Here is a 26,369-nt window from a genome sequence, read left to right as displayed (position 1 = left end):
CGAATGAGTCCGTTGTTGCGTCAACGGACACTAGACGGATGGCCGACGTTAAATTGCGAAGGATTTTGGGATATTCCGTACGATGTGGGCGTGGCACGCCCCCAAATTTTGCCCTTTTTCATCTGTCCGGGCCTTGCATGCTGAGCGTAACTGTAGACGTGAATAACTTGGCTCCACGTGGTCAGATCTTCAACATACTTGGTACATGTGATCATGGCCCCGCCCCGAAGGTCCCCGTAGGTCACTTCCTGATTTCGTCGCAGCGCCACCTATTGGCGACAGGCTAAAGGCGTGTGATCTACATGAGGCCTTTTCTGGCAGGAGATTCATCAGATGAACACCGAGGTCACAAGGTCACTGCCTGACAGCCTGGTGAAGCCTGTTGATGGACCATGATGCAGGAAAAGCGCACGTGGTGGGCGTGGCCTGGCGGCGAATGCTCAGGCCTCGCCGTTTACAAAGAAAGGGTCATCATTCGCCCGCAGAAGGTCGCATGTGCTTGAAAACTCATAAGGGGGGGCAGATTCCAGGCCTGAGGGCCCTGGTGGGGCCCCCATTTGAAACCAAGCCAAATTGACTCACTAGCGCCACCTACAAGTTTTAAAATCATTATCCCTCGCCTCCTGTTGCACGTATGGGCATGATTTTCGGAGGAGACATCACTCGTGACAGGATGCACAAAAAAGTCTCAAGAACCCATGTTCAAAAACCAACAGGAAGTCGGCCATTTTAGGTGGCGGCGGCCATTTGGGGGAGGATGTAGGGGTCGTATCTCGACGAACTCCTCCTAGAGGGTTTGACCGAATGAGTCCGTTGTAGTATCAACGGACACTAGACGGATGGCCCACGTTAAATTGCGAAGGATTTTGGGCTGCTACTTAGGATGTGGGCGTGGCACGCCACCAAACTTTTACTTTAACCTTAACTTTTACCTTATCTGGCCCTGCCTGGTGTCTGGCCTTGCCTTGAAGCAATGTACATCAAAGTCAATACACAGTTTGACTGACAGACTGATGATGTCAGTTGATGGACTGTGATGTGTGTAAAGCACATGTGGTGGGCGTGGCCACGGCGAATGGTCAGCCTTCGCCATTGACCATCGAAGGCTCATATTCTGCCCGCAGAAGGTCACAGGCTGCTGAAATCTTACACGCAAGCTCATAATCCAGGCCTGAGCGCCCTGGTGGTGCTCCCATGTGACACCAATCTAAATTGACACACTAGCGCCACCTAGAAGTTTCAATTCATTATCCCTCGCCACCCGTGGCACGTATCGCTATGATTTTCGGTGGAGACGTCTATCATGACAGGACGCACCTAACGCTCCAGAACCCATGTTCAAAACACAGCGCCACCAACTGGTGGAAATGTATATCTGCTGTAACTTCCTCACGCATGGTCGGATCGTCTCCTAATTTTTTTGGGTGGGTTCGGTCACCCTCCAGTCTGTGACTGTGTGTGTATATGGACTCTATAGCGCCACCAACTGGTGGAAATGTATATCTGCCGTAACTTCCTGATTCATGGTCAGATTGTCTTGAAATTTTTTTTGGTGTGTTGGGTCAATCTTTGGTCTGTTATGCTGTGTGTACATAGACTGTATAGCACCACCTATTGGTGGCAATGTATATCAGCTGTAACTTCCTTCCACATGGTCGGATCTGCCCCAAATTTTTTCTGGTGGTTTGGGATACCCTCCAGTCTATGACTGGGTGTGTACATAGACTCTATAGCGCCACCAACTGGTGAAAATGTATATCTGCCGTCACTTCCTCCCACTTGGTCCGATCTGTCTAAATTTTTTTCTGGTGGTTTGGGGTACCCTCTGGTCTATGACTGTGTGTGTACATACACTATAGCGCCACCAACTGGTGGAAATGTATATCAGCTGTAACTTCCTTCCACTTGGTCGCATCGGCCCCAAATTTTTTCTGGTGGTTTGGGGTACCCTCTGGTCTATTACTGTGTGTGTACATAGACTGTATAGCGCCACCAACTGGTGGAAATTTATATCTGCCGTAACTTTCTCCCACATGGTCGGATCGTCTCTAAATTTTTTTGGTCGGTCGGGTCACCCTCCACTCTTTGAATCTGCGTGTCCATAGACTCTACAGCGCCACCAACTGGTGGAAATGTATATCTGCCGTAACTTCCTCCCACATGGTCGGATCTGCCCGAATTTTTTTCCAGTGGTTCGGGGTACCCTCTGGTCTATGACAGTGTGTGTACATACGCTATAGCGCCACCAACTGGTAGAAATGTATATCAGCTGTAACTTCCTTCCACATGGTCGGATCGGCCCCAAATTTTTTCTGGTGGTTTGGGGTACCCTCTGGTCTATGACTGTGTGTGTACGTAGACTCTATAGCGCCACCAACTGGTGAAAATGTATATCTGCCGTAACTTCCTTCCACAATGTCGGATCGGTCCCAAATTTTTTCTGGTGGTTTGGGGTACCCTCTGGTCTATGACTCTTTGTGTACATAGACTCTATAGCGCCACCAACTGGTGGAAATGTATATAGCCGTAACTTCCTTCCACATGGTCGGATCGTCTCTAAAATTTTTTTGGGTCGGTCGGGTCACCCTCCACTCTTTGAATCTGCGTCTCCATAGATTCTATAGCGCCACCAACTGGTGGAAATGTATATCAGCTGTAACTTCCTTCCACATGGTTGGATCGGTCCCTAATTTTTTTTTGGTCGGTCGGGTCACCCTCCACTCTTTGAATCTGCGTGTCCATAGACTCTATAGCGCCACCAACTGGTGGAAATGTATATCTGCCGTAACTTCCTCCCACATGGTCGGATCTGCCCGAATTTTTTTCTGGTGGTTCGGGGTACCCTTTGGTCTATGACAGTGTGTGTACATACGCTATAGCGCCACCAACTGGTGGAAATGTATATCAGCCGTAACTTCCTTCCGCACGGTCGGATCGGCACCTAATTTTTTCTGGTGGTTCGGGGTACCCTCCGGTCCGTTACCGTGTGGGCGCATAGACTGTATAGCGCCACCCACAGGCGGAAACGTATATCCGCCGCAAGTACCTACCGCACGGTCCGATCGTCGCAAATTTTTTTATGGCGGTTCGGGGCGCCGGACGGGACGTGACCGCGCACCAGCCTCCCCGCCAGCGTCGCCCCCTCCGGGCGGAAAATTGCAAGTGCCGTAACTCCCTTACCGCTTATCCCATCGTTGCGGTTTTTCGTACGGTGCGTCCGCGCGCCCGTCCAAACACGCGCGCGCCCCCGACCCGCGTGTACCCCTGACCCGCGCGTACCCCCGACCGCGTCGGGGTGCTCGAGCCCGCTCATCACTGCTTGCAGTTTTAATTATTATTATTATTATTATTCTGCCGATTCGACGGCCATTTTGAGGGCCTGAACATGCCCGAAAACTCACCAAATTTTGCAAGCGCGTCAGGTCTGCCGAAAATTGCGATCTGGTGGGGGTCCCGAAAACAATGTTCCAAAATTGACTCTCTAGCGCCACCTTTTATTTTTGAAAAAATTGGCCCCCGACACCAGTTTCACCTATCGTCACGAAACTTTGTGGAGACGTCTATCGTGACAGGACGGACCAAAAAGTCTCAAGAACCCATATTGTAAAACGAACAGGAAGTCGGCCATTTTGGATGGCGCCGGCCTTTTTCGGGCCAGAAGTTGGGGTCGTATCTCGACGAACTCCTCCTAGGGGGTTTGACCGAATGAGTCCGTTGTTGCATCAACGGACACTAGACGGCTGGCCGACGTTAAATTGCGAAGGATTTTGGGATATTCCATACGATGTGGGCGTGGCACGCCCCCGAATTTTGCCCTTTTTCATCTGCCCGGGCCTTGCACGCTGAGCGTAACTGTAGACGTGAATAACTTGGCTCCACGTGGTCAGATCTTCATCATACTTGGTACATGTGATCATGGCCCCACCCCGAAGGTCCCCGTAGGTCACTTCCTGATTTCGTCGCAGCGCCACCTATTGGCGACAGGCTAAAGGCGTGTCATCTACATGAGGCCTTTTCTGGCAGGAGATTCATCAGATGAACACCGAGGTCACAAGGTCACTGCCTGACAGCCTGGTGAAGCCTGTTGATGGACCATGATGCAGGAAAAGCGCACCTGGTGGGCGTGGCCTGGCGGCGAATGCTCAGGCCTCGCCGTTTACAAAGAAAGGGTCATCATTCGCCCGCAGAAGGTCGCATGTGCTTGAAAACTCATAAGGGGGGGCAGATTCCAGGCCTGAGGGCCCTGGTGGGGCCCCCATTTGAAACCAAGCCAAATTGACTCACTAGCGCCACCTACAAGTTTTAAAATAATTATCCCTCGCCTCCCGTTGCACGTATGGGCATGATTTTCGGAGGAGACATCACTCGTGACAGGACGCACAAAAAAGTCTCAAGAACCCATGTTCAAAAACCAACAGGAAGTCGGCCATTTTAGGTGGCGGCGGCCATTTGGGGGAGGATGTAGGGGTCGTATCTCGACGAACTCCTCCTAGGGGGTTTGACCGAATGAGTCCGTTGTAGCATCAACGGACACTAGACGGATGGCCCACGTTAAATTGCGAAGGATTTTGGGCTGCTACTTAGGATGTGGGCGTGGCACGCCACCAAACTTTTACTTTAACCTTAACTTTTACCTTATCTGGCCCTGCCTGGTGTCTGGCCTTGCCTTGAAGCAATGTACATCAAAGTCAATACACAGTTTGACTGACAGACTGATGATGTCAGTCGATGGACTGTGATGTGTGTAAAGCACATTTGGTGGGCGTGGCCACGGCGAATGGTCAGCCTTCGCCATTGACCATCGAAGGCTCATATTTTGCCCGCAGAAGGTCACAGGCTGCTAAAATCTTACACGTAAGGTCAGAATCCAGGCCTGAGCGCCCTGGTGGTGCTCCCATGTGACACCAATCTAAATTGACACACTAGCGCCACCTAGAAGTTTCAATTCATTATCCCTCGCCACCCGTTGCACGTATCACTATGATTTTCGGTGGAGACGTCTATCATGACAGGACGCACCTAACGCTCCAGAACCCATGTTCAAAACACAGCGCCACCAACTGGTGGAAATGTATATCTGCTGTAACTTCCTCACGCATGGTCGGATCGTCCCCTAATTTTTTTGGGTGGGTTCGGTCACCCTCCAGTCTGTGACTGTGTGTGTATATGGACTCTATAGCGCCACCAACTGGTGGAAATGTATATCTGCCATAACTTCCTGATTCATGGTCAGATTGTCTTGAAATTTTTTTTGGTGTGTTGGGTCAATCTCTGGTCTGTTATACTGTGTGTACATAGCCTGTATAGCACCACCTATTGGTGGCAATGTATATCAGCTGTAACTTCCTTCCACATGGTCGGATCTGCCCCAAATTTTTTCTGGTGGTTTGGGATACCCTCCAGTCTATGACTGGGTGTGTACATAGACTCTATAGCGCCACCAACTGGTGAAAATGTATATCTGCCGTCATTTCCTCCCACTTGGTCCGATCTGCCCAAATTTTTTTCTGGTGGTTTGGGGTACCCTCTGGTCTATGACTGTGTGTGTACATAGACTGTATAGCACCACCAACTGGTGGAAATTTATATCTGCCGTAACTTCCTCCCACATGGTCGGGTCTGCCCCAATTTTTTTCTGGTGGTTCGGGGTACCCTCTGGTCTATGACAGTGTGTGTACATACGCTGTAGCACCTCCAACTGGTGGATATGTATATCAGCTGTAACTTCCTTCCACATGGTCAGATCGGTCCCAAATCTTTTCTGGTGGTTCGGGGTACCCTCTGGTCTTTGACTGTGTGTATACATAGACTCTATAGCGCCACCAACTGGTGGAAATGTATATAGCCGTAACTTCCTTCCACATGGTCGGATCGTCTCTAAATTTTTTTTGGTCGGTCGGGTCACCCTCCACTCTTTGAATCTGCGTGTCCATAGACTCTATAGCGCCACCAACTGGTGGAAATGTATATCTGCCGTAACTTCCTCCCACATGGTCGGATCTGCCCGAATTTTTTTCTGGTGGTTCGGGGTACCCTCTGGTCTATGACAGTGTGTGTACATACGCTATAGCGCCACCAACTGGTGGAAATGTATATCAGCCGTAACTTCCTTCCGCACGGTCGGATCGGCACCTAATTTTTTCTGGTGGTTCGGGGTACCCTCCGGTCCGTTACCGTGTGGGCGCATAGACTGTATAGCGCCACCCACAGGTGGAAACGTATATCCGCCGCAAGTACCTACCGCACGGTCCGATCGTCGCAATTTTTTTTATGGCGGTTCGGGGCGCCGGACGGGACGTGACTGCGCACCAGCCTCGCCGCCGGCGTCACCCCCTCCGGGTGGAAAATTGCAAGTGCCGTAACTCCTTTACCGCTTATCCCATCGTTGCGGTTTTTCGTACGGTGCGTCCGCGCGCCCGTCCGAACACGCGCGCGCCCCCGACCCGCGTGTACCCCCGACCCGCGCGTACCCCCGACCGCGTCGGGGTGCTCGAGCCCGCTCATCACTGCTTGCAGTTTTAATTGTTATTGTTATTGTTATTGTTATTGTTATTGTTATTTTTATTGTTATTTTTATTGTTATTTTTATTGTTATTTTTATTGTTATTTTTATTATTATTGTTATTGTTATTTTTATTGTTAATTTTAAGCAAGGGAGCCCAGCGGTCTCTCTGGTGAGAGACCATGTCTCTCCAATGTGTGCTGGGTCTTCCCCGAGGTTGAAGGGGTGTGTGTGTAAACTGTGTAACTGAAGCTAGAACCGCTAAATTGTTTCGCCTCCATTGCTGTCCTGAGGTACTTGAGCAGGTTAGCACTAGCGGCGTTATCGGCCTTCAGTCAAGTAGACTAATTGCTTCCATCCACCTTGTAGCCGCTTACACAAACAGATTCACTGTCACGCCAGATAAAGGCTGAAAAGCAAGAACATTCCTCTCTTGTCGGGGAGCGCCGTGACAGAGAAAGACAGATGGAGGGTGGCGGGGGGCAAAAGCGATGATGAACGGGGGGGGGTGTCCTTGCTAAAAGCTGCTGAACGCTAACACAACTAGTGAAAGTTTGTCATCTCTCTCTCCGATCGCTTTTCATCACTTTTATCTCCTGCTTTGTTCCAACATCCTCCATAACGCATGCAGAAATATGTTGTTTCTGTTAGATATTCCGCTTTGATAAACCAAATCACTTTTTTTGTCATGTAAACGAATATTTATCTGCCACACAAGCTGCTAACAGAACGGATGTGTGAGATGTTTGTGTGCAAGCGTCGCTCCCAATCTGGTCACAATGGCATGAGATGGATTTGCCCATTTCACTTTCTTTTCTCCTCTCTTCCTTCTTCATTTTTTTCCCCACTTACATGGCTGAGAAGCTGCCCTTACATCAATCACGCCAGATTTGTTACGCTTTTTGTCAGCCAAATAATTTGCTGTCACACACAAACATACGTGTGTGTGTGTGTGTGTGTGTGTGTGCACAGGGCCCTGCACATTAATCCCATGGTGCACATGGGAAAATAAGTCATTACTTCATGGCGCTATTCACAAATATATTCATCACTGAAACATAATGAAACAGGATTTGGAGAATGAAGACTTTATTTTTTCTGAGATTAGGATACAATCTCAAGTCGTTATTTCGACCTTCATTACTCATAACACCATATTTGTAGATGATTTAAAAAATAATAATAACACTGGTCACTGTTTTATTGAAATGCTTCCAAACTTGAGGTTTCATTATGAGAAATTATATACAGTCAAACCTCGTTTATCAAAGTTAATAGGTGGAATATTTGTTGTTTACAACCTTGGAAAAAAAGCTTTTAACATGATCAGAGCCCTCTGAACTCCTCAAGTCACCTTAGCAATGGTATGACCTGAAATAGTACACATAACAAGAGTAAATAAGCCATTATATAAATATAAATAAGACTCTTTTTTTTTTAGCAGGGATTATTGTCTCTTGTTTGGGATCATTCAAACCTGCAATAACAGCCTCTTGTTCCGGCGATCAGTCATTACTGGCCATTACTGGCCATTACTGGTCATTATTATTGGTCAATAACTAGTCATTACAACCAGTCATTATTCTTATGTGGATATGAATGCAATATATCCTTTTTGGACATTTGGAATTGTGAATTGTAACATGAAGCATTCAATGTCAACTGTATGCACATTCAAAACCATAACATAACCAGTCATTACTGGTTATTACTGGTTATTCCTGGTCATTACTGGTCATTATTACAGGTCATTCAGCAGTCATTACAACCAGTCAGTAACATGAGGCATTCAATGTCAACTGTATGCACGTTCAAAACCATAGCGTAACCAGTCATTACTGGTTATTACTGGTCATTACTGGTCATTATTACTGGTCATTATCCAGTCATTACAACCAGTCAGTAACATGAAGCATTCAATGTCAACTGTATGCTATCAAAACCATAACATAACCAGTAATTACTGGTTATTACTGGTCATTACTGGTCATTATTACTGGTCATTAACTAGTCATTACAACCAGTCGTTAATCTTATGCATGTTCAAAACCATAACGTAACCAGTCATTACTGGTTATTACTGGTCATTATTACTGGTCATTACAACTGGTCATTAACCAGTCATTACAACCAGTCATTATTCTTATGTGGATATGAATCCAATATATCCTTTTGGACATATGGAATTGTGAATTGTAACATGAAGCATTCAATGTCAACTGTATGCATGTTCCAAACCATACCATAACCGTATGTTATGAATTCATATATATATATATATATATATATATATATATATATATATATATATATATATATATATATATATCTGACCAACCGTGATAGAATAAAGCTGGGGACAGTTTATTGGTGAAAGATGCTTGTTTTAAAATCCAGTATGTGTGTTAATGTTCCCATGTGAAACAGGAGGAAGTTCCTCATAAACAAATAAACAGACAGGGCCGTTTCCGATGAAAATATATCCTTCTTGTTCATGTAAAATAGGTCAAAATAACACTTTAAGCTTCTAAAAATACATAGATGCGCATTAGTGCACTTCATATTCTCTGATACCTGACTACCTACCTGCCCTACCTGAGCAGCGGCAGTACATTTCATATCTCCATTTTGCAGATCTTCTTTCATCATGTCTCTCCTCCATCCTACCTGTTCTATTATGTTATACGGACTTATGCAACAGTATACTATTACACATACCGTATGTACTTTATATTCCAATTCATATAAAGAAACAAGTCGCCATGCTTCCGTTTGGTGATGGAGGTTGTGACCGCGACAATGATACCTTCCTCCTCTTTATTTGGGTCACCAGGAGTTAATAACAGGCTCATGGGCTCTGGAGAGGGAATCCCACTGATGTCCATTGTCGCCGCCAGTGTGGAAGCGTCTTTTATTCTTCTTTTGTTTCTGTCCCCTCTAATTCCTCTCTCCGTTACCGTGCTTTCAGATTCCTGCTTCCCATGGTGGCTTCCTTTTATTTCCCCTCACATGGTCATTAGGTTGCCATGGCGAAAAGCTTTAATGACTTTGGTGTCGAATGTCTGAAATTGGAGCAGTTTTCATTTGTTTTGCGATAAAGTCGGGTACTTTATACTCGGTGTGCACTTTGTGTAGCAATACTACACATATAAATATACGGCACTGTCGTACTCGTACACTTAAGGTGACTGTATTATATCGATACGGTTAAGATGGCGTTCACACAATTAGTAAACAATGTGTCTTCTTGTGTTGTGTTGCGTTTCGCTTTCCCAGTGCCTCTACCGAGTGTCGACTGCATACCGGAGGGCATGATGGTTATTAGTGGAGCGGCTCATCCATGTTAAGCGTACTGCGTCTTTAAATGATGATTTCATTGTCTTCCACAGTCCAAATCAGCAAATGGGGGTTAGATGGAGTATAAGTGTTAGTCAATAAAATGGTCGCTACTGTGTGTGTGTGTGTGTGTGTGTGTGTGTTTTCAGTCAGCTGTGAAATAGGTGATTCCTCCTCCAGGTCTTAAGAAGTGAGGGCAACGGATGATAGAGGTTTATGGAGGCATTAAATCCACCTTGATACCCCCCCCCCCCCTCCCTTTTTTCCCAACTTAAGCTCACTTTCTTCAGTCCCTCTTTCTCGACATTGTCCTCCTTCTGTCTGCGGGTTTTTATGGTAGTATTACTGCGTTGCTGCACTCCCTCGTATGACTGTTGAGGTTGCAGAGAGAGAGGGGGGGTGGGGGGGATAAATTCTGCAGTGGTGCTGACACAGCGCTGTGCAATGTGCTGTGAAGCTGATTCCGTACAGTTGACAGAAATACTCACACTCTTTCATTCCTATTGTGTTTATATACTGTATATATGAAGTTTTATGACTGGAAGACCATCAGTTATTAGTTATATTGTAGTAGTTTTATCACTTTGGGGCTTGGGTAATGCCATTGCCGTGGCTTCCCATTTTGGTAATGGTTTTATTTCATTTGAACATGCATCAGATTACAATTGAATGCATCCCATAATCAGTTCCCAGTTCCACATGTCCAAAAGCAGTAGGAAGAAGCAAAGCTTATTAAATCCTACCCCTCCATCTGGTACTTACATTTGTTCACTTCCTGCTTTCTTAATATAATTTGGGGTTTTTGTTGTTTTTTTATTTATTTTATAAAATGTTTATTTTAATTTAATTAATAATAATTTAATTAATTAATTAATTATTATTTATTTATTATTTTTGATATTTGTCATTATTTTAATTTAATAATAATATTTTAATTATTCATTTTTTTAATGTTTTGTCCAAAAGGAGTAGGAAGAAGCAAAGCTTATTAAATCCTACCCCTCCATCTGGTACTTTTACAATCACTAACTGTTACATTTGTTCACTTCCTGCTTTCCTAATATAATTTAAGTTTTTTTATTTAATTTTTTTTGTCACGTACCGAAGTAGGAGGTGATATGAGCATCCAATGCCATAATGGGTACCATAGTAAGTGTCAATATAGTGATATATATAGCACATCATGACTGGTTCAAGACTCTTCATCCTTGTATTTAGCAAACATCAACTGCTTGTATTGTTTCTTGAATTGGCTCATCGTTGTGCATTGTTTGATTTTCTTACTCAATCCATTCCATAGTTTGATTCCACATACTGAAATGCTATGGCTTTTTAACGTAGTCCTAGCATATAAGTGTTTCAAATGTACTTCTTCCCTGAGATCATATTTCTCCTCTCTTGTAGAGAAGTATTGGATGACGTTTTTAGGTAATTGGTTATTTTTAGCCTTATGCATTATTTTAGCTGTTTGAAGATTAAGTATATCAACTACATTTTTTAAGCATTCAATCACATTTTTGTTATTAAGTCATTCGGTTAAACTGTGAAATACCAATTTTTTTTTTGTGATTTAAAAAACAAAAAGTGACGATCTGACTGTCTTCTTTCAGCTGTCTGCCTATGGAGGGGGCGTGGTCTACACAGTGTCGTACATTACAGAGCAGCAGGAAGAGATGCCTATCAGAGTCACCTCAGAACCCGATCTTATCGTTGAGGTATGTTTTTACAGGGCCTCCTTTTTTTTTTTTAAAGAATCAATTTGCATGGGATATTACATTCATTCATTCATTCATTCATTTTCTACCGCTTTTCCTCACGAGGGTCGCAGGGGTGCTGGAGCCTATCCCAGCTGTCCTGGACTGGTGGCCAGCCAATCACAGGGCACATATAGACAAACAACCATTCACACTCACATTCATACCTATGGACAATTTGGAGTCGCTAATTAACCTAGCATGTTTTTGGAATGTGGGAGGAAACCGGAGTACCCGGAGAAAACCCACGCATGCACGGGGAGAACATGCAAACTCCACACAAAGATGGCCTAGGGTGGAATTGAACCCTGGTCTCTTAGCTGTGAGGTCTGCGCGCTAACCACTCAACCGCCGTGCCGCCCTGGGATATTACAATAATAGTAAAATGTTATTGTAGCTTCTGCTCCTGGGTAATCCATTCTACAGCCTTATTTCATAACTCCCATCAACCTTTGCGCCAATCAAACGCCAAAACTGAAGCCTACACCCTCGGATATAGAGATGCAGTTGGCAGTTGATTGGTGGACTTAAAGCAACAAAAATAAGACCCAGTGATATGATGTACTGCGTAACGACAGTCTAATTGTTTACATAATTGTTTACATAACTCATGTCAGTAAATAGCGTGTGTGTGTGTGTCATCTACGTATAAGCAGATTTTGATGGTCTTCCTTAGTGATGATGGGATTAAAAATGACAAAAACTGTGTGTACATATCAACACAAAAAAGAAACTAAACAATTGGAAGGATTATGATTCTAACGTTATTAAAACGGACAAAGACAATAGAAAAGAAACAAAAGGTTGACAGACAGAAGTAAATAAGTCAGGTGATGGGAAAGACTCCGCTTAATTGGATAATTAAGGATGGAAGAATAAAAGGAAAGAAGGCAGCAATCAGCTGACGTTATTTAAAGACGTGTCAATGAGAGTGACAGACTGGGAAGAGGAGGAGGAGGAGGAGGAGGAGGAGAAAAGGAGGAGGACAAGTTGTCGGTCTTGTTGTCAACAGAAAGGCGCTACAAACGATGACAATAACGAACCACCTACATGCTGTCAAGCTGCTCGCTCGCACGTCACCGTCTCTCTTTCAGCATCCTGATGCCTTTTTCTTTGTTTTTTTTGTTTGTTTTGTTTGACGGCAACCAACAAGAATGAAGCACGACGACTATCAGTAATGACTTGACCATCATATCGGTTTGGTTGCACTCTTTTTTTTTTTGCTCACCATCCATTCACATTTGTTGTTTTTTTTTCTTGGAAGATAGTATGGAGGGCTAGGAAACCCGAGTTCAATTCCACCCTCGGCCATCTCTATGTGGAGTTTGCATGTTGGCTTTTTTGTTAAAAAAAACAATATGGTGATATTGTCCAACTCTAAATTTCCGATACTGATATGTGCAATATTGGTTTTCATGATCAGGAAAAATCTGATACTGATATTGCATTTTTAGAATGATATCGGCATTGATAATTATCGGACATCCTTAATAAAAATGTCTATAAACCCTATAATATGCCTCTAAATGTTAAAAACAAATGTAGACATGAAATAGCACCCCTATAGTCACCTTTACACTCCTTTTACACTTTGTTTACAACACATTGCGCAACACTAAAGCGTAGGGACATAAGATGGCTGCCACTCAAAGCATATAGCAAGCTATGTAGCTAACTCGTTAGCCTCCACTTTATTTGTTCTTAAGATAATGAGTCAAACAGAGTGGGGAAGAAAGACAAAGTAAGAAGCCAAAAATGTGCCACTTCCACATGGAATGGGGGTAGAACCTTGTCTCTATGCAGCGTGATGGTAATCTAAGGCAGCGGTCTCAAACACGCGGCCCGTGGGCCAAATGTGGCCCGCTGGACACTAGTTTGAGGCCCCCGCCTTGATATGAAAGTTTAATGTTAGTGCGGCCCCCGCAAGTTTGATACGGATGCTGTATGGTATCATGTACCCAGAAAAAATGATTACGTTTGATTAATGTTCATGTTAAAGGTTAAATAACTGTTAATAGTTATCCTCCCTATCCGTGTGGAAGTGGTAAGTTTTTGGCTATTTAAGTTTAAAGGAAATAACTTGAAGGCTACCGTTTAGGTCGCTAGCTCTCTAGTTTGCGAGTTAGCATGTGTCTCAAGACCCTGCAGTTGCGCAATATGTTGTAAATAAAAAGAGTATAAATGTGACTATAGTCGTGTTTTGTCATGTCTACAGGGCTCTAATAATGCTTTGTTCATTTTAATCTGAAAAAAATAATTTGTCTACCCACCAACTATATGTGGTTTCTTAAGTTTTTATTATTTGCTGTTTTATTATTATTATTATATTTATTTATTACTGATTGATTGATTTTCTTTATTCTTGATTTGTTTATTTATTTTTCATCTTATTTTGTGCAGAAAAATAAAAAATAAGAAATTTGAGAACAGTGGAATGTTTTATCAGAGCTTTTATTGTAGAAAATTGGAACCAAAGCGAAGTTTTTTAAATTTTTTTGTTTTTAATAAATGCGTTTTTTTTTTTTTTGGTTGGAAAACCTGATGCGGCCCAGTCTCACCCAGACCCTAGCTCCAGTGGCCCCCAAGTAAATTGAGTTTGAGACCCCTGATCTAAGGTATCTTCAGTGTATTACTCATGCCTGGGGACCAGAATACTACATAGGACTTCATTCATTCATTCATTTTCTACCGCTTATCCTCACGAGGATCGCAGGGGGTGCTGGAGCCTATCCCAGCTGTCTTTGGGCGAGAGGCGGGGTACACCCTGGACTGGTGGCCAGCCAATCACAGGGCACATATAGACAAACAACCATTCACACTCACATTCATACCTATGGACAATTTGGAGTCGCCAATTAACCTAGCATGTTTTTGGAATGTGGGAGGAAACCGGAGTCCACACAGAGATGGAATTGAACTTGGGTCTCCTAGCTGTGAGGCCTGTGCACTAACCACTGGAACACCGTGCAGCCCAGAAATGCAACCTTTGTTTACAACTCCTAATTACGACTCCTAATTACGTTACTGATGCTGTAGAAAATGCTAAAATGCTAAAGCTACCTGATCATTGAGGGACGTCTTGAGAAAACTGCGACTGTCCAGTCTCTAATTCCGGATTGGATTTGGAATCCAACACATGCGGTGGACATTTTAAAAAGATACATTACTGTTTATTAGCAACTTCTAAACCCACGCATGCACGGGGTCTCAGGTCTCCTAACTGTGAGGTCTGTGCGCTAACCACTCGACCGCCGTGCAGCCAAACAAATCATCAGTAAAGAAAAAATGAACTAGCGATGGTCAATATTGGAATTCATGTATATGTTTTTCCAGAGCAACCTTCCGTATTTGGATTTGTACAGTATGCAGTACTTGGAGCGGACTGTATAAGTATGGAACCACACGACTTCTCCATCTCAGAGCTCTCCATCCATCTCCTCTCTCAATTAGTTTTTATTTAATGGCTTATTGGCACGGTGGGCTCTCATGCTCCCTCTCCATCAGCAGTTGTCACTCTGCGTTAACCACTACACGCCATCGATCTGTTCTCAACAAGCGGTGGTCCAATACCCAGGCTGGGCTCACTTCATTGTTTATTGACAGAATCTGCAACTCTTTTTTTTCTAAACATGTTACCTTCACTGCATGTTGGTCTTTAAATAAAAAAAAAAAATGACGTTCCTGCGTCCGATAAGGGTGGCGGGATCAGGATGATGGACAGACGGTACGGCCAACCCGTGTACCCGTCCTCGCCGAGCACCAATCGCATCGCTCTCCTTCCTGAGAACTTCTTGCTGTCTGAGACTGTTCAGCCAATCAGTCGGAGGGACTTCCTGACCGTGTTGGCAAATATAACTCGACTCATGGTCAGGGCCTCGTACAGTACGGAACCCAGTGCCGTGTACCGGTAGGACCAATATCAGAAATTCTTATTCTACTGTTAAATTATCCTACACCGATGTTCTAAACTTTGTGTGTGTAGACTCCACATGTTCTCGATGCAGGTCGGTCATCCTTTTGCCAAAGGTGAGCAGATAGCATCGGCTGTCGAGGTGTGCTCGTGTCCTCCTGGTTATGCCGGGACTTCCTGTGAGGTAAATATATACACATAAAGTACATATATGCATTGTACATTACCAAACAAAGAGAGTCAGGACACGTGGTAAGTCCGGGCTTCCCTGCTTAGGCTCAGAAGAAGATAGATGGATGGATACTTCCCATCCTCCGCTTTGTGGTGGCATCATTTTGGTAAAAACACATCTCTTCCTGTGGTTTCTAGACTTGTGTTTCTGGATTCCGAAGAGTGGATGGTCATCTGCACGACGGTGTGTGTGAAATGTGTCGTTGTCATGGACACGCTACACAATGCCACCAGATCACAGGTCACTGCCTGGTAAGCTTATATACAGTGAAGAAAATAAGTATTTGAACACCCTGCTATTTTGCTATTTCTCCCACTTAGAAATCATGGAGGGGTCTGAAATTTTCATCGTAGGTGCATGTCCACTGTGAGAGAGATAAACTAAAAAGAAAAATCCAGAAATCACAATGCATGATTTTTTAACAATTTATTTGTGTGATACAGCTGCAAATAAGTATTTGAACACCTGTGTATCATCTAGAATTCTGACCCTGAAAGACCTGTTAGTCTGCCCATTAGAAGTCCACCTGCACTCCATGTATCATCCTGAATCAGATGCACCTGTTTGAGGTCGTTAGCTGCATAAAGACACCTGTCCACCCCATACAATCAGTAAGACTTTAACTTGTAACATGGCGAAGACCAAAGAGCTGTCCAAAGACACCAGAGACAAAATTGTACACCTCCACAAGGCTGGAAAGGGCTACGGAGCAATTACCAAGCAGCTTGGTGAAAAAAGGTCCACTGTTGGAGCTATCATTAGAAAATGGAAGAAGCTAAACATGACGGTCAATCTCAATCGGAGTGGAGCCCCATGCAAGATATCACCTCGTGGGGTCTCAATGATTCTAAGAAAGGTGAGGAATCAGCCCAGAACTACACGACAGGACTTGGTCAATGACCTGAAAAGAGCTGGGACCACCGTTTCCAAGGTTACTGTAGGTAATACACTAAGACGTCATGATGTGAAATCATGCATGGCACGAAAGGTTCCCCTGCTTAAACCAGCACATGTCAAGGCCCGTCTTAAGTTTGCATATGACCATTTGGATGATACAGAGGAGTCATGGGAGAAAGTTTTATGGTCAGATGAGACCAAAATAGAACTTTTTGGTCATAATTCCAATAAGCGTGTTTGGAGGAAGAAGAATGAAGAGTACAATCCGAAGAACACCATCCCTACTGTGAAGCATGGGGGTGGTAGCATCATGCTTTGGGGGTGTTTTTCTGCACATGGGACAGGACGAGTGCACTGCATTAAAGAGAGGATGACTGGGGCCGTGTATTGTGAGATTTTGGGGAACAACCTCCTTCCCTCTGTCAGAGCATTGAAGATGGGTCGTGGCTGGGTCTTCCAACACGACAACGACCCGAAGCACACAGCCAGGAAAACCAAGGAGTGGCTCCGTAAGAAGCATATCAAGGTTCTAGCATGGCCCAGCCAGTCTCCAGACCTGAACCCAATCGAAAATCTTTGGAGGGAGCTCAAACTCCGTGTTTCTCAGCGACAGCCCAGAAACCTGACTGATCTAGAGAAGATCTGTGTGGAGGAGTGGGCCAAGATCCCTCCTGCAGTATGTGCAAACCTGGTGAAAAACTACAGGAAACGTTTGACCTCTGTAATAGCAAACAAAGGCTACTGTACCAAATATTAACATTCATTTTCTCAGGTGTTCAAATACTTATTTGCAGCTGTATCACACAAATAAATTGTTAAAAAATCATGCATTGTGATTTCTGGATTTTTCTTTTTAGTTTATCTCTCTCACAGTGGACATGCACCTACGATGAAAATTTCAGACCCCTCCATGATTTCTAAGTGGGAGAAATAGCAAAATAGCAGGGTGTTCAAATACTTATTTTCTTCACTGTACTTCATCCACCGACTTGGTTTGTGGATTTCTTGGAAAAATTGTCCGGAACTCATAAAATGGGACAGTATTAGTTTCCAGCCACAATGTAATATATTTTTTTTTTAGACTGAATATTGAATATTGATTTGACGGTGCTGGTACTCCGCACCATTAACCAAATATCAAATATCCACGCGATCTTTCATGATGTCTGACATTGTTATTCATGTTGTGAACTGTCAGCCTGTGGGAGTTATTGATCTTCCCATGAATGATTGTCAGATACTGTGGATAGCGTTCGCATATCGGTCGATTAGTCAGTCACAATTCACTTCATCACAGTATTTGTAGGAAAAAAAATCGATGGAAATTGATACTATTGGGGCTGCACGGTGGTCTAGTGGTTAGCGAGCAGACCTCACAGCTGGGACACCGGAGTTCAATTCCACCCTCTGTGTAGAGTTTGCATGTTCTCCCCGTGTATGCGTGGGTTTTCTCCGGGTACTCCGGTTTCCTCCCACATTCCAAAAACATGCTAGGTTAATTGGCGACCCCAAATTGTCCATAGGTATGAATGTGAGTGTGAATGGTTGTTTGTCTATATGTGCCCTGTGATGTGTACCCCCGTCTGAATGATATTATATGCAGATTTTGCATAAAAATAAGATATGTTGGTATAATTTGTTTCTCTCTATAAATTATGTATTTTCAAGCATAAAGAAAGAATTGAACGCATTGAAAGACATGTTGACATGTACTATTTCAAATTGGTCACTAGGTGTCAGTAAAGTTACATTAGCCACAGCAAGAAGCTCGGAATAAAAAAAAAACAACTTATTTTCTCTTATTGTGTCTACTATGTTGGGTAATACAAGTATAACGGTGACTATAGGGGTGTTATTTTATCACGAGGGCTCCAATAGTATTAAAACTGTATTTACAAGGTGGTGTATTTTTCTATGAAAATATTCCATTCACCTGAGTTCAATTCCACCCTCGGCCATCTCTGTGTGGAGTTTGCATGTTATCCCTGTGCATGCGTGGGTTTTCTCCGGGTACTCCGGTTTCCTCCCACATTCCAAAAACATGCTAGGTTAATTGGTCACTCCAATTTTTGAGAAGTAGGATTCCTTATATATAAGTTGAATATTGTCATAGAGCATAGAAAACCTGTTTACAACCTTCTAAATAAGTTATTAGATCTCTCTAGCCATTAAATAACATCCCTATAGTCACCTTTACACATGTATTACTCAAGATAGTAGCCATATCTGCATATCTGGATGAGTGGTTATCGCGCAGGGCACACAGCTAGGAGACCCGAGTTCAATTCCATCTCTGTGTGGAGTTCCAAAAATGTTTTTCCAAAAACATGCTAGGTTAATTAGCGACTCCAAATTGTCCATAGGTATGAATGTGAGTGTGAATGGTTGTTTGTCTATATGTGCCCTGTGATTGGCTGGCCACCAGTCCAGGGTGTAACCCCGGCTCTCACCCGAAGACAGCTGGGGTAGACTCCAGCAACCCATACAATTGGTATTAGAACTAGGATGCACATGTGAGAATCCACTACATCCACTAGCAAAGCGTGTTGTGTAGTAGCACAGACCACACAGGGGCACACTGGTGGGTGCTTTCTATTTTTTTTTTACTCGCTCACAAACCCCCCCGTGAGAAAGACATGTTGACAGTTAATCACTCACACTCACAGAGATGTACGTGTTTCCATATTCATAAGCGGTGATCGGCAGAGCGATAGACGCACGGAGCTGAGTGACTGGATATTCCTGCGGCTCTGTAGGTTAACGCAGCAGCGAAAGAGATATTTGATTTCAGGAGGAAGTACATTGGAATATTACTCACAATACACACAACACACAAACACACCTCTATGTAGTAGAAACTAGTATTACTATGTCTATGATTAACCAGTTACTATGTAGAATCAGCGCCGGGCTTGACTTGTTTCTGGTTTATGAAGTACATCGGTTACAAAGTTCCGGCTCATCTCTTTGAGCTTGTAAGTGCTTGGTTGCTATGGTAACAGAATACGATCTGATGTTCATCCCGTACCACTTCATTAACCTTCAACTCCCTGGGTTTGTTTATCCTTTTGCTGTCGACCTTGTCATAGTTTCATGTAAAAACAGAATTCAGTTGTAGGATTTAGACCAGGGGTCTCAAACTAGCGGGCCGCGAGTTTGAGGCCCCTACCTTGATACCAAAGTTTAATGGAAACGAGCGCCGAACGCTCGGTTTCAGAGAGTTTTCCTAACCCCTGCTTCCTGTGATGTCACAGCGAGCCTTGTGAGAAGTCAACGGCTCCACCCAGTCGGTGACTTCCTTATATGGCCTAATCACAGCACAGTGGGCACTACCATGGGTGGAATAAATTAAAACAGACCATTTTGGAAATCCAAGGAAATAGGTACAGATTCTGGAAAATCTAGAAAGCTTTCTGTGTACCATAAATGAGTATAATAGGTCTCATTTAATATGTATGTGTTAAAGACAACATAAACAGTGTCCTGGCTGGTCCAACACTATTATATAGACCAGGGGTCTCAAACTTGCGGCCCGCGGGCCAAATGCGGCCCGCGAGACACTAGTTTGAGGCCCCCACCTTGATACCAAAGTTGAATGTTGAAATGACAGCTTAAAGTTGTGTGCACACCGGACACAATTAACATGATTTTGCCCCGCCCATACTGTTCCCCTACCCTGTTACCCCGCCCTGTTTTGCTTTGGATTAGCAATGAAGCTAAAGGCTTATGACGCTGGGTACAAATAAATGCAGGAAATGATTTGGAATAAAAGGGAAAATACACGTCAAGATAAAGCATCTCATCAAACATGTTGTTAAAGTTACCACGCTGCTCCCAGATGGAACTGAGTACGATGCTAACTTGCTAATTGGGTCAAATTATTAATTTTCATTAATGTTCATGTTAAAGATTAAATAACTGTTTATACTGTACATTTGAATCTGAAAAAAAATCATTTCTCTACCAACTGTATGTGGTTTCTTACGTTTTTCTTATTTGCTGTTTTATTATTATTTTACTTATTTGTTACTGATTGATTGATTTATTGTCTTTATTCTTTTTTTTTAATCTTATTTTGTGTATAGAAAAATAAAAATTAAAATATTTGAGAACAGTGGAATGTTTTATCAGATATTTTGGTGTGGAAAACCGGAACCAAAGTACTGAAAAAGTGTAGGGTATAGCAGAAGCAAAAGCATTGAAGATAGTTTTTTTTATTGATTTTTTTTTCCAGTTTTTAATAAATGCGTTTTGGTTTGTTTTTTTTTTAAACCCGATGCGGCCCGGCTTCACCCAGAACCTAGCTCCGGTGGCCCCCAGGTAAATTGAGTTTGAGACCCCTGATTTAGACTGTAGATTGCAATACAATAGCAGTGCAATGCAGTGCAGTATGTACTAACGTGTGTGAGTGACTCGAAGAAAAGCTCTGACATTTTCAAGCCTTTTTTAAAATCAATTATTTAGATTTTTTTTTTCTCGGTACTAAAACAAGCCGTCTGTGTCTTCCAGGACTGCTCCCACCACACCACAGGCCCCCACTGTGACGCCTGCCTACCTGGTTACTACGGCAACGCCACCCGTGGGTCAGCCACGGATTGTCAGGCTTGCGCTTGCCCGCTCAGTCTGCCCGGTAACAAGTAAGTTATCAAGACACCGGGGCTAATTGTAAACATTGTCACCAAGCCACTCCATCTATCCCCGCTGACCCTCCTGACCTCCACCGCACTCAATTGCTTCTTCCACCGCTCTGTCGTCACCCTCTTCCCCTCGCCGCTTTTTCCCACTTTTGTAAAGGCATCACAGCAGCGGCAGCCACTTCCTGGTGGCAGCGCACAAAATATCACGGCAGCAGTTGGTGTAAATGTCATCACTGTTGGTGGATCACAAAGAACTCTGCCAAAAAACCTGACACAGCTGCTGGGGGGGGGGCTCATTAAGAAGTTAAAACCTTTCTGGTATGCCGCCTCGTCTCTCCTAGGCTCAAATGGCAGATGTTGAATGAAAAATGTTTTGATGAAATCCATATCCTCACCTGTTAAAGGTCAAAAAAACCTTTCCTCTAATCTATGCCAAGCGTTCCTGGACATATGTTTTGACACTTTGTTTGACATAAAAATATAATTTTCTTCATTTTTATCAAGCTGCTGCACCTCTCCACTTCATTAAAGTCATGAAAATCCTTATTCAGCTTCATTAGTTTCTCATGTGGTCTCACCCTGGCACCCGCATTTTCCCACGGTCATGAAGTCGCAAGCCACTTGACACTTAAGTATTCTTTTAATAGCACTTGCCGTCTTTAATAAATAATAAATACACATAAAATCATGTATAAAGGGTGTAAATCAGGAACAAGACATGCATACAAATAATGAAATATCAAAATATTAAAATTGCGACCACAAAATAGATACAATGGAATCTTAGACGGCCTGATTTTCGTGTGATTTATTTTTCGGCGAAATTATGTCTCATTTTCATTTTTTGGGCTCTAATTTTGTAGACCATGCGCAGCGCCAGGCGCACCCACGCCTCCGTCAAAGAGGGAGGAGAGAATGCTTGAGAGGTTTAACATAGCCGAGCGTAATCTGTCCTGTGCTTTTTGTGGTCGAGTTTTCACTCCTAAAATGTTGAATTGGGGGGGGGGGGGGGGGGCATTTATTTAGGTGGGGCATTCACACGTGTTTGCCTGTGTTTTAGCTTTTACCTGTGTAAATTTTGTTTTGGGCTGCATGGCGGGAAAAGTGGTTAGCCCCCAGGCCTCACAGCGTGAGACCTGGGTTCGATTTTAAATTTTTTAATCAAATTAATCATGGTTTAAATTAATCATGATTAATCATAATTTGCAACTATGTCTGAAATATGCCCGCGATTGCAAATTGTTTCGTAATTAATTTAAATATACAATATGTGATTAAGGGCTGCACGGCGGTCTAGTGGTTACGCGCAGACCTGACAGCTAGGAGATCCAAGTTCAATTCCACCCTCGGCCAACTCTGTGTGGAGTTTGCATGTTCTCCCCGTGCATGCGTGGGTTTTCTCCGGTTACTCCGGTTTCCTCCCACATTCCAAAAACATGCTAGGTTAATCTCGCCCCAAGACAGCTGGGATAGGCTCCAGCACCCACCGTGAGGATAAGCGATAGAAAATGAATGAATTGAGTTTTGTGGTACGCTTCACTCGCTACTGTAGATATTTGAGTTTTCATACCAGCCCACACCTGAGGAACCACCTGTGAACATGACGCTATGCAGAGTTAGTTGTATTATTAATAATATTAATAAGGTTTGTACATTAAAATGGAACATTTCATGTACATTTAGAGCTCAGATGCACGCACGCTTCCATGCACGGGCAGCAGCAGCTGAGAATTTTCATGATGCAGTTGGGATGCGTCCTCTTGCAGCTAAAGAGAGACACATCTCTCTTTCGCAGCTTCCTGTTAACCCCCCTCCCTGCAGTAATAATAGCCTGGAGGTGCTAGCCCTCCATGCCCCGTAAAAATAGCCCTCTATTCCCTCGCCCGATGTCCAATGAAAGCTGTCACTCAAGCGGCTAGCCCGGCTCGCTTAGCTCCGATGTCAAAGATCTTATTAACATGAGATGTCTCACACAGGGAGCAGTGTTGTGAATTGAAGACAGTCAATATAAATCCATTTAGTATTTCTATGCGGCTGTGTTTCATTTACACACGGGCTCAATTACCGACATGCTAAGCATCACCTTTCTGTCAATTACTCCATCTTGCCATCTTTCGTCTAGTAATTAGAATCAATTCTGATGCCACTTTTTTTTCACGTCATGTTTCTTTTGTAATTAATTTTTCCATCCTTCATGGCTTGTCATGTGATTTTCTATTTTAGTCACCCATTACATTATGAGCATAATACAGTCACACATTGACTATTAAACACTGATAGGAGAGTTGGGAAAAGAGGTTGCCCTTAAAAAGCTATTCATGCTTTCATTATGAATAAATGCTTAGTATTGTGGTTGTCGTTTGCAATGCAGTAGGAACTATAGCAACAATACCTTAAACCAGTGGCTCTCAACTGGTGGTTTGGCTGCCTCTCAGATATGTTACATTTAAAGGGACAGTTTGAAAGACAACATTGGCACAGACGCTGGATCTCTTATCCAGCAGATATCTGCAGCTGTGTGTTGCATGTTTCTATTGGATGTTCTTCCTTGCCTGCTTATTATTATTTCTATATTGTCCCGGTCAAAGGTTTGGACCAGGGATTCCCAAAGTGTGGGCCGCGACCCCCTGGTGGGCCCTGGTGGTACTGCAGATGGGCCATGAGAGGTCATAAAAAAACATGATTCATTTTTGCAAATATTTTTAAAATTATTTTATTATATATATATATATATATATATATATATATATATATATATATATATATATATATATATATATATAATATATAATATATATATTTTATTTTTTTATCACTGTAAAATATTTATTGCACGATTTAAAAAATATGTATTTATAGGCCCAAGTAAAAACCTATTGACCTGTCACAATATTTTAGGAACCTTGTATAGTTTATGATTGGAAAGTAGCTCTCTGGTCATCATGCCAGCGGGCATTATTATTATTATTATTATTATTATTATTATTATTGTTATTGTTATTGTTATTGTTATTATTATTATTATTATATTATTATATATTATTATATTATATTATTATTAATAATATTGATATTATTATATAATAATTATATTATTATTAGTTTTATTATTTTATTATCAATAATAAAAAAATAAGTTAGGTGCTCTGAGAACTTAGCATTTCGTCTATGTACTCTTTATAGGGCATTATTATTATTATTATTATTATATTAATATTAATAATATTATTATTTAATAATTATATTATCATTATTATTATTATCAATAATAACAAAAATAAGTTAGGTGCTCTGAGAACGTAGCATTTCGTCTATGTACTGTTTATAGGACAAAGTTGGCGCAGACATTTTTTCGATTTTCCAGTGGGCCCTGAGTTGGTAAAGTTTGGGAAGCCCTGGTTTGGACAATAGCTGGTGTATCCAAATGTTTACTACTAGTTTATATTTTTACTAGTGTATATTTTTCTGATTTCATGTACTTGGTGCTAATGTGGGCGTCTCAAACTTCCACATTGAGCCAGCTCACATTCAGGCAGTCTGTCAGCCAGTCAGCAAGTGAGCCAGTCTGGGCTCGGAACCTGAGCCAGCAGAACTATCTATAGTTTATGGAAGTGGGTGGGTGTCACTCCCTCGCCATGTGTCTCACTCCCGGGGTCTTTTAGTCATTTAGGGTACATTTTGAGGGCAGGAAGAGCGTTTTAAAATCAAAGAGTGCAGCAATTTCAGTGTGTGAATGTGAGGATTTCAAACGTAAAAGTAGGGACACGGCGGGGGTGCGCACAAGGAGACCCACAATGGCCTTAACCCTTTTTTGTTCTCTTCTTCTCATCCTCTTCCACCTCGGCCCTCTTTTTGCTGTGGGACAACGTCACGGAATCGATCTGCAACTTCAACAAAAACTTCATCGTCCCGACAACCATAAAAGTTTCAGTCCGACGTGCCGCCTCAGCGAGGAGGGGGGGCTGCTGTGTGACCGTTGTCAGTCCGGATACGCAGGACCACGATGTGACAGGTAGGTGGGGTACACCTGTGCAATCAAACACTATCAGAGTCATATTAATTAAACATGTTTATTATTGTGCTTAATATGCTGCCTGTTTCTCATTGTTTTGTTACCTTAAATATAATAGAAATAAATAATATATAAAATATAATATTATATATAATATATAATACAAAAAACCCAATCATAATTATACAAACAATAATAATACAAAAAATATATAATACAATATATAATGTAAAATAATAGAAATAAATACAATATTGGCTCTTATAGTTAAATGATGCCTCTAATATGCATCTTTTGTAGCTTTATTATATATGATATGCTTAAAGACTTAATATGCCGGATATTTATAGCTTCACAGTTCGGAAAAATCCTTTCTTAATCCGCTAATAGCTGGCTAGTTCATCGTCTGTTTCTCTTTTAAGAAGCTGAAGTTCTCCTAATTGGACAGCTTCTGTAATCCTTCCCTGCCATTACTTTGTCAGCTTTGGTGTTATTAAAAATTAAAAAAAAAAATTAAAAAATACACTTTGCAAGACATCCTCACAAAGATCGAGCGAGAATCCGGAGAAAAGACACATGCTCACGGGAAAACATGTAAACTCCGCACATAGATTCGAACCCAGGTCTTCCTGATGTTGTGACTGCGTGGCAAACACGTTAACCACGCTAATCCACTGTCCTGCTTAGTAATAAAACATTCATTCATTCATTTTCTACCGCTTTTTTCTCACGAGGGTCGCGGGGGGTGCTGGAGCCTATCCCAGCTGTCTTTGGGCGAGAGGCGGGGTACACCCTGGACTGGTGGCCAGCCAATCACAGGGCACATATAGACAAACAACCATTCACACTCACATTCATACCTATGGACAATTTGGAGTGGCCAATTAACCTAGCATGTTTTTGGAATGTGGGAGGAAACCGGAGTACCCGGAGAAAACCCACGCATGCACGGGGAGAACATGCAAACTCTACACAGAGATGGGTGGAATTGAACCCTGGTCTCCTAGCTGTGAGGTCTGCGCGCTAACCACTCGTCTGCCGTGCCGCCCGTGTAATAAAACATAAAATTATAAATATGACACCAACACT

General features: G+C 42.8%; 1 protein-coding gene across 8 annotated transcripts in view; it reads left to right on the top strand.

Annotated features, from left to right (window-relative positions):
* lama2 (laminin, alpha 2) overlaps positions 1–26,369 on the top strand; it is a 186,107-nt gene that overhangs the window by 68,716 nt on the left and 91,022 nt on the right. For all 8 annotated transcript variants that reach the window (XM_058091728.1, XM_058091732.1, XM_058091733.1 and 5 more), the window contains 6 exons: positions 11,449–11,553; positions 15,288–15,499; positions 15,575–15,686; positions 15,872–15,985; positions 21,141–21,268; positions 25,194–25,280. In XM_058091728.1, the coding sequence (XP_057947711.1) occupies positions 11,449–11,553; positions 15,288–15,499; positions 15,575–15,686; positions 15,872–15,985; positions 21,141–21,268; positions 25,194–25,280 (758 nt within the window). The remainder of the gene's footprint in view (positions 1–11,448; positions 11,554–15,287; positions 15,500–15,574; positions 15,687–15,871; positions 15,986–21,140; positions 21,269–25,193; positions 25,281–26,369) is intronic.

This window comes from Doryrhamphus excisus, chromosome 1, assembly GCF_030265055.1.
Source record: "Doryrhamphus excisus isolate RoL2022-K1 chromosome 1, RoL_Dexc_1.0, whole genome shotgun sequence".
In the NCBI taxonomy this organism is placed as follows: Eukaryota; Metazoa; Chordata; class Actinopteri; order Syngnathiformes; family Syngnathidae; genus Doryrhamphus; species Doryrhamphus excisus.
This window is presented reverse-complemented; position numbering and strand designations above follow the sequence as displayed.